This window comes from Babylonia areolata, chromosome 25 (assembly GCF_041734735.1).
Source record: "Babylonia areolata isolate BAREFJ2019XMU chromosome 25, ASM4173473v1, whole genome shotgun sequence".
Taxonomy (NCBI): domain Eukaryota; kingdom Metazoa; phylum Mollusca; class Gastropoda; order Neogastropoda; family Buccinidae; genus Babylonia; species Babylonia areolata.
The window spans coordinates 8042735-8055624 of record NC_134900.1 but is presented as its reverse complement, the minus strand read 5'-3'; the positions used below and the strand labels follow the sequence as shown (position 1 = coordinate 8055624).

General features: G+C 40.1%; 1 protein-coding gene across 1 annotated transcript; it reads left to right on the top strand.

Annotated features, from left to right (window-relative positions):
- Positions 1 to 9569, top strand: LOC143300074 (RNA exonuclease 4-like). Its single transcript, XM_076613635.1, has 8 exons — positions 1 to 104; positions 1813 to 1893; positions 2370 to 2557; positions 3378 to 3485; positions 4281 to 4474; positions 5489 to 5577; positions 7783 to 7932; positions 9326 to 9569. The coding sequence occupies exons 2-8, from the start codon at positions 1822 to 1824 to the stop codon at positions 9494 to 9496; spliced, it is 972 nt and encodes a 323-aa protein (XP_076469750.1). The 5' UTR covers positions 1 to 104; positions 1813 to 1821; the 3' UTR covers positions 9497 to 9569.
- The last annotated feature ends 3321 nt before the right edge of the window (positions 9570 to 12890 follow it).

Genomic DNA, 12890 nt, shown 5'->3' with positions numbered 1-12890 from the left:
GAATCAATCGCACGTTTCGCACTATCAGTCGTGCATGCTGTCAGTCTCGAAGCCAAGACACGCTATTTTCTTTTTGGTGAAGGTTTTTCAAACAACAAAACAAGGTAATTTCAGTGTTTATACTGTACTATTGCAGGACAATGAATATTTAGAAGAAAAAAAAGATAATAACTGTAAAATGTATATCTTTACCAGACTGTCTAGGTGCAACTCTTTTCAATCACCGACAAGTGTGACGGGACAGTAGGTGCACCTCTTCTTCAAGTTATGCAGCCTCAAATAACATGTTGATTTTTTCGCTGATTTGAGATGGACAAACTCTAATCGTGTATATATATATATATATATATATATATATATATATATATATATATATATCCCTCTCTCTCTCTCTCTCTCTCTCTCTCTCTCTGTTTGACAGTAAACTGTCCTTGGAATTTGAATACACATGATAGATAATTATAAATAAACAATAAAGCCAATCAAATGATTGGTGTAATTAAGAGACCTTCAATTACCTTGATAAAGATATATTTCTCAAACTATATAAAGCATTAGTTAGATCACATGTAGAATATGGTAATATTGTGTGGCACCCATACCTTAAGAGACAATCTATAGCAATAGAAAGGGTCCAAAGAAAGGCAACAAAGTTATTAAAACAATAATAAAAGAATGCAAGAATATGAGTTATCAACAAAGACTTAACATACTTAAATAAATCAGCACTCACTAATAGGTAGAAGATTAAGAGGAGATGTTATTGAAACTTATAAGATATTAAATAACATAAACCATGTAAATGCAAGACATATCTTTAGAATGTCGGATTATGATAGTACAAGAAACTCAGTAAAGAAAATTTGTTTAGAACACTATGACACCAACCTTAGAAAAATTCATTGGGTAACTGAATTGTACAAACATGGAATGCACTACCAACCAAAGTTAAACTTACACAAAATACTAACACATTAAAAAATATCCTTGACAACAATACCATCTTAAAGTTAAAAGAAAAAAATGTTTTTGGTTATGATGAATGAAAGCAAAGTTCTTGCAGAAGCGTACTTGTGTATCCCGCCCAACAACAACAAACAAAAGAAGACAATAAATAATGAATATATAAAATAAAAAGAAAGAAGTTGTGTTGTATTGGATTGGATTACAGAGCACTGCGCCATATTGTATTGTACTGTATTACTTTTCATTAGTGAGGATGAAGATTTGATGGAGATATAAAAAAAAAAATTTAAAAAAAGGCCGAGAGGTCTAGGCAGATGACCTGCCAGTCCTTACACTATAACTACTATCTAAATATACAAAACTGGAAGCAAAAACGAAAAGATATATGACACACTTTTGACTTTAATAATGAAATAATCAGTATGTTGTTAACCAGTGTTGGTGACGACCAAAAGCTTGTATTCTATTGAATCTTTTTATCATGTGTTGTACAGATTTTAAAACTACTTGATTAATTAAATATCCGGATTTGAGAGATTTGTTTTCACATAGTAATTTATTATAGTCTGTTTGAATTGGGTTAGGTTTTCACAACATTGCTCTATTAAAAAATCAATTATTTAAAGAAAACAGGAGTAAACTGTTTAAAAAAAAAAAAAAAAAAAGAAGAAAAAACGGATATCTTCAAACATGGCCCACAGTTACTTTATCTGTACTGACTAAAACATGTACCTGTTCAATTTTCATTTTGTAATGAATGATATATTGTTAACCATGCTCACTCTCTAACTCAGTCAGTGTCAGTGTCAGTAACTGTGTGTCTTGATTTTGTTTTGTTCCATTCAGAGAAGTAAAATGCCAAAGCAAAAGTTGGGACCACCCAAGAATGTTGAGGATTTTTCGTCCAACTGGAAGAAGTTACAAGCTGTAAGTTGTTTTTTGTGTGTGTGTGTGTGTGTATTTTAGTGTATTGTTTGTTTACTTGGTTTGATTCTGGTTGGGTTTAGTTGTTTATTTGTTTGTGCTTTTGTCTGGGATTCTTTGTTTGTTTTCTTATTTCAGTGACATATATATTTGCTTCTGAAATGTGTTGACATCAGCGTAATTGTTCCTTTGAAAACTTAAAAAAAAAAAAAAAAAATCACAATAAATGTCGTAATATATCAAGTGGGATGGTTGGGACATAAACAAGATTCCATGAACTTGCTCTCTGACTGTAAACCAACTTGCTTGAAGTTTCTGACCGTGTAATACTGTCTGTTGTGTTTGTTTTGAGCACCATGGCACGATTATCTTACCATATGCTTTCACTGTGTTTGAGTCAGTTTGTTTTTTTTAAGGGTGTGCCATCTCTAGTTACTCATTTACTGTTACTGTGTACTTGTTGTTTTTTTTTAATCCAGACACTACAACCAAAGACAAAGAAGAGGAAAGCAGAGGTGCCAGAGCGAGAGCATAAACGAAGAAAACTTGGGGGGAGTGTGGAATCCAAAAAACCCACAACCAAGCCTGTGAATGGACAGCACAGTGGACAGAGAGCAGGCAGAATGGAGGCAGCTAAAAGAACAGAAACAAACCAGGCAGCAGAAAAGTATTGTAACATTTTTTTTTTTTTTCTATTTCTCAGTCATTCACTCATTGTCTGTATTTTTTAAGAATGTTTTTTAACTGGTCACCTGATATTTCTGTGTACATTTGTGGGGGGTGGTTCTTTCACATATAAATGTGTGTTTGAATGTACACTTTAATTACATTGTTTGTATGTGTTGTGTCTGTGCATGGATGTTTGTATGTCACTATGTGTTTGTATCTTTATATACATGTAAATGTGTGTTTTAATGTACACCATGATTACATTGGCTGTGTGTGTTTTGTCTGTGCATGCATGTTTGTATGTGTTTGCTTGTATGTGTGTGTTAACATTTGAGTGTAGTGTGGTGAACCGTTGCATCTCATTGGATCAGATATTTTCCACCTTACACTTTTTTTTTTTTTATCAGAACAAACTAAAGGTTTGGATTTGGATTGACCTCCAGAAACGGAGTGTGGCTGCCTACATTACACAGTGCGGTAAAAACAGTCACACATGTAAAAGCTCACTTGTACATTAAAGTGAACATGTGAGTTGTTCAAACACAGAAGGAGGATTTAGGTGGTAACTTTACTTTTTCTTGTCATAATTTTCTGAAATGTAGAAGAAAAAAAACCTGCTTGACAGTGAAATGCATTCAGGATTCCTGATGATAATTGATATCTTTAAATGTTACATACTCATAAAACAAAATTTTGATGATCGGACAGTCTTAATTAGGTGAAAATGGGTCAGAAATGAATGGGAATGTGGTCCATAGAGTGACATAAGATGAAACCAGCATGCAGGGTTACTACAAGTGGGGTGTTTCTTTGTGCAGGAACGAGATCTGGTTTGATGACGTGGATGAGCTGTTACTGGAGAGGCCAGTGGGCAGGCAGCACGACAAGGACCAGGACCCTCTGGTGATGCAGAATGGTGTCACACAGTAAGTAGTGTCTGCAGAATGGTGTCACACAGTAAGTAGTGTCTGCAGAATGGTGTCTCACAGTAAGTAGTGTCTGCAGAATGGTGTCACACAGTAAGTAGTGTCTGCAGAATGGTGTCACACAGTAAGTAGTGTCTGCAGAATGGTGTCTCACAGTAAGTAGTGTCTGCAGAATGGTGTCACACAGTGAGTAGTGTCTGCAGAATGGTGTCTCACAGTAAGTAGTGTCTGCAGAATGGTGTCACACAGTAAGTAGTGTCTGCAGAATGGTGTCACACAGTAAGTAGTGTCTGCAGAATGGTGTCACACAGTAAGTAGTGTCTGCAGAATGGTGTCACACAGTGAGTAGTGTCTGCAGAATGGTGTCACACAGTAAGTAGTCTCTGCAGCTGTCATTCCTATTGGCGCTCACAGAAGAACCCATGGCAACAAAAGACATGTCCCTGACTAAATTCTGCCCCAAAATTCATTTTGATAGAAAAAAACAAACAAACACATTTACAGACCGAAAACAGAAAAAGAATAGGTGTGGTGCTGCGGTGTGGCAACATGCTCTTCCCTGTGAGAGAAGCCTGAATTTCGCACATCGAAATCGGTTGTGATGAAAAGTAATACAGTACAATACAATATGGAGCAGTGCTCTGTAATCCAATCCAATACAACACAACACAGCGCAGCACTACACAGCACAGCACAGCACAACACAACATATTACAATACAAGTAAAATACAATACAAACACAATACAATCCAGATGTAGCATCGCTGTCATTGTGCACCTGCTGTACATTCCAGTGCCACCAAAGCCCTAGCCATGGACTGTGAAATGGTGGGGGTGGGGAACGAGGGGGAAGAAAGCATTCTGGCCAGGGTCTCCATCGTCAACCAGCATGGCCACTGTATCTACGACAAGTTCGTCAAGCCCCGGGAAAAAGTCACAGACTTCCGCACGCACGTCAGTGGTGTTCGTCCAGAGAATCTTCGAGATGGTGAGTAGCCTGTGTTGCTTGGGATCAGGCTAGTCATTGTGTGAGCTGGTTTATTGTTGGTAACTTGGGTACAGGGTTTTATTAGTTGCCTGATGGTGAGTAGCCATGTTGCTTGGGGTCAGGCTAGTCATTGCTTGAGCTGGTTTATATTGGTAACTTGGGTACAGGGTTTTATTAGTTGCCTGTTTTAGCACTGTTATTATTTATTTATTCATTTATTTATTTATGTAAGCTTATCTATTATTTATTCACCTTTTTTTTTCTTTTTTTTTTTCTCTCTCTCAAGGCCTGACTAAGCGCGTTGGGTTACGCTGCTGGTCAGGCATCTGCTTGGCAGATGTGGTGTAGCGTATATGGATTTGTCCGAATGCAGTGATGCCTCCTTGAGCTACTGAAACTGAAACTGAAAGCACTGTTGAAGCTGGATACACATTTGTCGGTATTGCATGTGTGTCTGTACTGGAGTATATATATATATATATATATATATATATATATATATATATATGTGTGTGTGTGGGGGGGGGGGGGGGGTTGTTTTATTTTTTTCATAGGTGTATCTTATTTTTGTGTGGGTGAGTGAAAAAGAAATCTGCATCAACCAAATAAAGGGTGATAGACATGTAGCAGATAGTTTGACAGAATGTACCAAATGAGTGAATGTTGCTTGGGGTCAGCCTAGTCATTGCTTGAGCTGGTTTATGTTGGTAACTTGGGTACAGGGTTTTATTAGTTGCCTGTTTTAGCACTGTTGAAGCTGGATACACATTTGTCAATATTGCATGTGTGTTTGTGCTGGAGTATATATATATATATATATATATATATATATATATGTTGGGGGGTGGGGGGGTTGTTTTTTTTTCGTTTTTTTTTCATAGGTGTATCTTGTTTTTGTGTGGGTGAGTGAAAAAGAAATCTGCATCGACCAAATAAAGGGTGACAGACATGTAGCAGATAGTTTGACAGAATGTACCCAATGAGTGAATGATGTATTGCATGTGTGTGTTGCAGCCGAAGACTTCCTGGTGGTGCAGAAAAAAGTCAGTGAACTGCTGAAGGGGAAAGTTCTGGTGGGTCACGCACTTCACAACGACCTCAAGGTCAGTTCACCGCCTGGCTCTGGGGTTTAAAGGTCAAAGGTCCCACAGGGTAGGGGCAGTGAATTCATATCCATTGTAGTCTAGGGTTCAGGATATGGAGGCAGCATCTAGTCCTCTCCCCCTGCCACACTTTCAACCTCACGGCAGAGGGAACAGCTGGAGTGAAAGAAATCCAAGGACATAACACCATGACAAAACAGGGCCTCCCACCTTCATCTGTGTGGATGGGCACTGTGTACACCTCTCTAGTCCCTCTTAGGTCCTGCTGTAGCTGGTGTGTGTGTGTGTGTGTGTGTGCGCGCGTGTGTGTGCATATGTATGTGTGTGTGTGTGCATGCGTGTGTGTGCATATGTGTGTGTGTGTGTTCATATTTGTGTGTCTGTGTCTGTGTCTGAGTGTGTTTATGATTGAGAATTGGAGTGAGACTTTTCATGAAAAAATATTTAATAGGGTTCATTAGATATGACTGCAACAGATGAAAAAGTATAATGAATGTTACATCTATCTATTTGTGGTTTCAACATCATACGCCCTTTTTGATTTGTTTCAAGAAAATGAGGTCTTTTGTTTACGCTGATGCTTTGAAAATGAGAACCACACATGTTACGATCATCAGTCTGGTTCCTGGAACATCCTAAAACTTTCTAGAACTAACACATAAAAAGAGTGAAACTTGTGAAACGAAGCTTGACGCTACAGTCGTCTGCTTCAAAGAATGGTCTCCCTTCACCTGTCATAAGCACCTTCTTTGTTCCTTACAGTTGTCTGCTTCAAAGAATGGTCTCCCTTCACCTGTCATAAGCACCTTCTTTGTTCCTTACAGTTGTCTGCTTCAAAGAATGGTCTCCCTTCACCTGTCATAAGCACTTTCTTTGTTCCTTACAGTTGTCTGCTTCAAAGAATGGTCTCCCTTCACCTGTCGTAAGCACCTTCTTTGTTCCTTACAGTTGTCTGCTTCAAAGAATGGTCTCCCTTCACCTGTCGTAAGCACCTTCTTTGTTCCTTACAGTTGTCTGCTTCAAAGAATGGTCTCCCTTCACCTGTCACAAGCACCTTCTTTACTCCCCCTCTCCCATGTCTTTTCTTCTCTTCACTGTCTCCACAAAAACACATGCAACATTTCTCGGAGAGCAGTGCATGTATGTGTCCATTTTCATGGCTTAGAAACGTAGACGATTATGACTAGAAGGTATGCCTGCCTTTGGATGTAGCGAAGCAGATCTGATTAGAATGTGCAGCATCAGAGTGACCTTGTGAAGTCAGTGTGGGACCCTGTAGAACTCTGGTGAAAGAGCCCCATAGAACCCTAGTGAAAGAGCCCCCACAGAACTCTGGTGAAAGAGCCCCATAGAACCATGGTGAAAGAGCCCCAATAGAACTCTGGTGAATGAGCCCCATAGAACCATGGTGAAAGAGCCCCATAGAACTCTGGTGAAAGAGCCCCATAGAACCATGGTGAAAGAGCCCCATAGAACCATGGTGAAAGAGCCCCAATAGAACTCTGGTGAATGAGCCCCATAGAACCATGGTGAAAGAGCCCCATAGAACTCTGGTGAAAGAGCCCCATAGAACCATGGTGAAAGAGCCCCATAGAACTCTGGTGAAAGAGCCCCCCATAGAACTCTGGTGAAAGAGCCCCCCATAGAACTCTGGTGAAAGACCCCCCCATAGAACTCTGGTGAAAGAGCCCCATAGAACTCTGGTGAAAGAGCCCCCCATAGAACTCTGGTGAAAGTGCCCCATAGAACTCTGGTGAAGGTGAAAGAGCCCCCATAGAACTCTGGTGAAAGACCCCCCCCATAGAACTCTGGTGAAAGAGCCCCATAGAACTCTGGTGAAAGAGCCCCCCATAGAACTCTGGTGAAAGTGCCCCATAGAACTCTGGTGAAAGACCCCCCCCATAGAACTCTGGTGAAAGAGCCCCTTAGAACTCTGGTGAAAGTGCCCCATAGAACTCTGGTGAAGGTGAAAGTGCCCCATAGAACTCTGGTGAAAGACCCCCCCCATAGAACTCTGGTGAAAGAGCCCCTTAGAACTCTGGTGAAAGAGCCCCCATAGAACTCTGGTGAAAGAGCTCCCCATAGAACTCTGGTGAAAGAGCCCCCCATAGAACTCTGGTGAAAGAGCCCCCCATAGAACCCTGGTGAAAGAACCCCAAGGACCCCCAGGATGTGGAAGTGACAGAAGACCTGTGATGTGTGCAGGTGCTGTTCCTGGATCATCCCCGGCGTCAGATCCGCGACACCAGCCGCTACAAACCATTCCGACAGCTGTTTGGTGGCCGGAACCCCTCCCTGAAGAAGCTGACTGCCAAAGTCCTTGGAGTCTGTGTGCAGGAGGGAGAACACAGCTCTGTCAGTGTTTGGTTTTTGTTGTTGTCTTTTCTCTCTTTCTGTCTTTCACTGTTTCTCATTTGCGTGTGGTATGTGTGAGCGTGTTTATGTGTGTCTGTTAGTGTGTGGGGGTGTGTTGATATTTAGTTTTTAGCCCTGATATGGCCCTGTGTGGTCAGCTTGGCCATGAAAATCAAAGATAAATTTGACCCACACCCTCCCATTGTCACAAAATATTTCTCCATAGTGATGAGTCTCTTTATAATTTGGGTGTTTCACATTCCTTTATTCCTCCATTCTGCTTCTCCCCTCCCCTGTCCGTTTATTACTTACACATAGTTCAGAGTCACTTTTACCTGACCAGTCATGAAACCAGACCTGGAGAGCCCTTCCATTTTTGTCATCATTATCCTGCTCAGTTGCACTTGATTCCATGTCTAAAAACATCCATTCTGGCAAACAAAAGAAAAAAAAGATGTAAACTAAAGAAATGGCAATCATTAAGTACAAAGAGCTTCTTAGCTGACATATGTTTAGCGAGTGGACCATTTAACAAAAGTTGTGGTCAGCAACTTCTGACTTGAGTGTCACAGCCATCATGATGAAGTGCATGTGTTCAACTCAGGTTGCCCAGAAGCTGGACAAAAAGAAAAGTAGTACTCAGAAGTTGCAAAAGAAATGTGTCATTTTGTTTTGGGTGGGATAAGAAAAAGATTCCTCACAGCTCTCAGATATTCCTCTCTCTCAAGCGTGTTCAGGGGTTGGCAGGTGTGTTCAATTTGGCCCAACAGATTGACATAACTCATAAGCTTACAGTTGGACCAACAGCACATTAAGAGCTGTGTGATCAATGGTTTCTCCACTGCAATGGGAAGTCATTTACAGCTTAGTCTTTTGTATAGGACTAGGACTCTGAAATTAGGAGGCAAGAATGCACTGGTTCCTAGTGCTGCAGCCTTGGGGGCTAGACGGCTTTTGGGAACCATCCCATCACCAACTGTTTTGAAACCCCCTTGACAGAGAGAGTGGGGGTGTAACTTGGGAAAGACACTCTCCACTAGGATCAAATTCTAGCCCAGATGGTCTTGACAGTAGATGTCTCATCTGCTGTTCTGGTGGTCATAGTTGGACACAGCTGACTATCATAGGTATGTTAAACTCATTTCTGTCTGTGACACACATAAAACACACTTCTTCAAACTAATGTAGAACACCCCCTGTGTCATTCCATTCTTCTTGTTGCATATTTCTCAACTGTCCGTGTGTGTGTGTGAAAATGTGTGCGTGCTCTGTGTTTCTGTTTGTTTGAGCGTGCATGCATCCTTTGTGTGTGCATTTTTGTAAAGCATCGAGAGCCCTGCTTAAGAGAATAAGCACCATGTAAATTCACGTGATCATGGTTACAATGTTGCAGGTCCAGGACGCACAGGCGGCCATGCGGCTGTACATGATGCACAGGAAGAGGTGGGAGAGGGAGCTGGCCGCCCACCACAAGGGCAAGAAGAAACAGGCCGCTGGCAAGGCCAGCAAGAAGAAGAAGAGGACAGCAGAGGGGAAAAAAGTCACCTTTGCTGACAATAGCTGATAGAGTCTGTGTAGTCAGTGTTTGTGTGTTCGTGAGAGAGAGAGAGGGGGCAGAGAGAGAGAGGGAAGGGGAAGGAGAGAGAGAGGGAAGGGGAGGGAGAGAGGGGAGGGAGGGGGAGAGAGAGGGGGGGAGGTGGGTTGGGGTGGGGGAGAGAGAGAGGATGGGATTGACATTTTTTCTGTTTCACAGACATACACAGAAAGTGTGTGTGTGTGTGTGTGTGTGAGTGTGAAATAGAAAGAGATAGATTATTCTATTTCACATACATCTGAAGAATGTGTGGATGTGTGAGAGGAATAGATTTTGTGTGTTCAGTTTGTTTATATTATGCATGTGTGTGTGTGTTTGAGAGAGAGAGAGGGAGAGAATTTTCTGTTTCACAGACATACACCGAGTATGTGTGGGGGTTGTGAGAGTAATAGATTCTGTGTTCAGTGTGTGTGTGTCTGTGGTGTGTGTGTGAGTGTGAGAGAGAGTGAGTGAGAGAGATTTTTCTGCTTCACATACATACACAGAATGTGTGTGTGATATGTGTGTGTGGAGTATTCTGTTTCACACACATACACTGTGTGTGAACGTATGTAAGGGAAGTTGAGAAAGACTGATGAAGACATCAATATCTTCTTGTATAAAGTCATTGTTTTAAAACATGTAGGATGGTGGGGAAAAAAGAGAGAGAGAGAGAATGTACATGCATGTTTGCATTTGTGTGTTTGAAGAGCTATGTGTACATGTGAATGTATGTGATATGCACACAGACTCCTTCAGTGGCTTTTGGTAACAATACTGTGTGAAAAAGGTGTGATTAGAGCTGTGATGATGAAGCTACTGATGAAGACATGTACATTGTAATGGTTTGTGTGTGCGTGTTGAGGCACCAGATCATGTTCAAGATGTGTCATTTTGATGTAATGGTTTGTGTGTGTGTTGAGGCATAGGGTCATGTTCAAGATGTGTCATTTTGATGTAATGGTTTGTGTGTGTGTTGAGGCATAGGGTCATGTTCAAGATGTGTCATTTTGATGTAATGGTTTGTGTGTGTGTTGAGGCACCAGATCATGTTCAAGATGTGTCATTTTGATGTAATGGTTTGTGTGTGTGTTGAGGCACCAGGTCATGTTCAAGTTGTGTCATTTTGATAGGTAGTACTGTCCCTTGGCACAAATAAACAAATACACAACAACAAAAAACAATACATTTGTGACTGCTTTTTTTCTTCTTCTTCATCAGTGTACTTGTTCCTCAGTTCAACTCAATCTTTGTTCTGTGTTTGAGGGCTGCACCTCTTTACAATGACCATGGAGGCAGTCATTCTCGGTTTTCTGGGAAGGGAGAGAGGGGACCACTTGGCATATTTTGTGTTGCTTGTACCCGCTGAATGCTGCTTTTGATCGCTGGAACCTTTCACATAAGTATTCAATCTTCTGCACATATACAGTGCTTGGATTTTTGGAACCTTTAACATGGGTATTCAATCTTCTGCACATATACAGTGCTTGGATTTTGGGGACCTTTAACATGGGTATTCAGTCTTCCACACATATACAGTGCTTTGGTTTTTGGGACCTTTAACATGGGTATTCAGTCTTCCACACTATTGCAGTGCTTTGGTTTTTGGGACCTTTAACATGGGTATTCAATCTTCCGCACATATACAGTGCTTTGATTTTTCTCTGCATAAGATTCAGCCTTATAAGAATACTTTAATTGTTACTCTTTATTATTATGTTTGTGTACACAGTTGAAAAGAGTGACAGCACTAGCAGGTATTCACTAGGGTGGTCAGTGGAGACTGGAAAGCTCTCCAGACTGAACTTAGCATGCAAAGACAGGATTTGAATTCCAGATCTCAGTGATCCACAAGACAAGGGGCAATTATCATAATCACTCAACTGCTGTGCTTGACCAGTTTGCACTTGAGGATAAGCAAAACAAAAACAAAACAAAAAATGACAAGACTTCATTCATGATGTAGAGAGAGGAAAAATAGAGGTGTGGTTCCTATGAAGTCTGTCTGAAAGTGCATTCCCAAACAAACCAACAAAATGAAATGTTTGCATTGATTTATTTTAATGAGAGGCTTTACAAAAGCATTAGAGAAAAATATACAAAGTGTTTACAGTCTCCAGTGAACAAATGTTCTCTACCCGGCACTGTAAACAGTACCAACAAAAAATGCGCCAAAATCTAGTCAAACATTTTAACTAAAGAGCATTGAAACTGTTGCTAAGAAATCATAGGCCTATCTAAAATTAAGGTAATACAAAATAAAAAAACAATTTTTATGTACAATTGGTCACATCATTTCATTAAAGTATGGCAAGTAATAGGAAAACACACTGTTACTATACTAGAGGAACCAAAATTCACCATTGCCTATTTTTATGAAACGAGCAAAAATAAATAGAAGCAATCCCTAGCCCAGCATAAATAAGTGGCTGCCATTGAAGGTAAAGAGACCGTGCATTATGTCCCTTTGGTTGGTGATCTGTAGTAGGCACTTTCCAGCAGTCATTGTTTCTTAGACAACAGCAATAGCTGTAGATATTACTTATTTTAAAACTGTTGCTGCTGCTGCTTATTCTGTCTCTACAATAATAATTATATACATCATTAAGTTGTCACATGACATTTTAAGAATAAATCTGTGAACATGTACACATTCATGCTTAATTAACATGCACGCATTTTCAGACAGACCCTCACATGAATGAACACGTTCAATCACAAGCACGTATGTCAGATGCATTTCATAATCTCTGTGGCTAGTCATATAGTTAACTGGAGTGGGTGGGGGTTGTTATTTTGTATTGTTTTTTTTTCAAGGGGGAGGGGGTATCATGTTCTCAAGACAAATGTTGAAATCCTGTTTTATTATCATTATTATTATTACTATTGTTGTTTTGTTTTTTTTCCTTCATCTCTGTATTTTGTACCTTTCAAAGAATGTTCAGGCAGGTTTGACTGACTGCTCAGTGCCTTTTTGTTGTTCTCTTTTGTGAAGGGACTGTGTTGATATCCACATGGTGATGGTTTTGTATCGGTGTTGAGAGATGTGACTTCAGAATTAGCATTTCATTTGTTTCCATACTATACTGTGTTTTTTCTCATATCTCTCTCACACAGTGAATGACCACTAGAAATAATAAACGCAGATTGCTTTTTATTATTTAATTATCATGTTGGGTTGGTGGTGGTTTTTTTGTTTGTCGTTTTTTTGTTTTTTTTCCAGCCCCTTAATGTTTATTTGAATAACAGAAAACCCTTCATTTCAGTAGAAAGTACAGAAACCCCAATGACTGATGTACTTGAGTTAATAGATGATACCATTACAATGATATTTAGAAAAACCAGCTTTATCTTTATAGGATGAAACTTGAATCTGTTGGATAAA

Coding starts and splice junctions, on each gene's coding strand:
- LOC143300074 (XM_076613635.1), top strand. CDS start 1,822: ATGCCAAAGCAAAAGTTGGGACCACCCAAGAATGTTGAGGATTTTTCG. Junction 1,894..2,369: donor ACTGGAAGAAGTTACAAGCT/GTAAGTTGTTTT, acceptor TTTTTAATCCAG/ACACTACAACCAAAGACAAA. Junction 7,933..9,325: donor AGGAGGGAGAACACAGCTCT/GTCAGTGTTTGG, acceptor ACAATGTTGCAG/GTCCAGGACGCACAGGCGGC.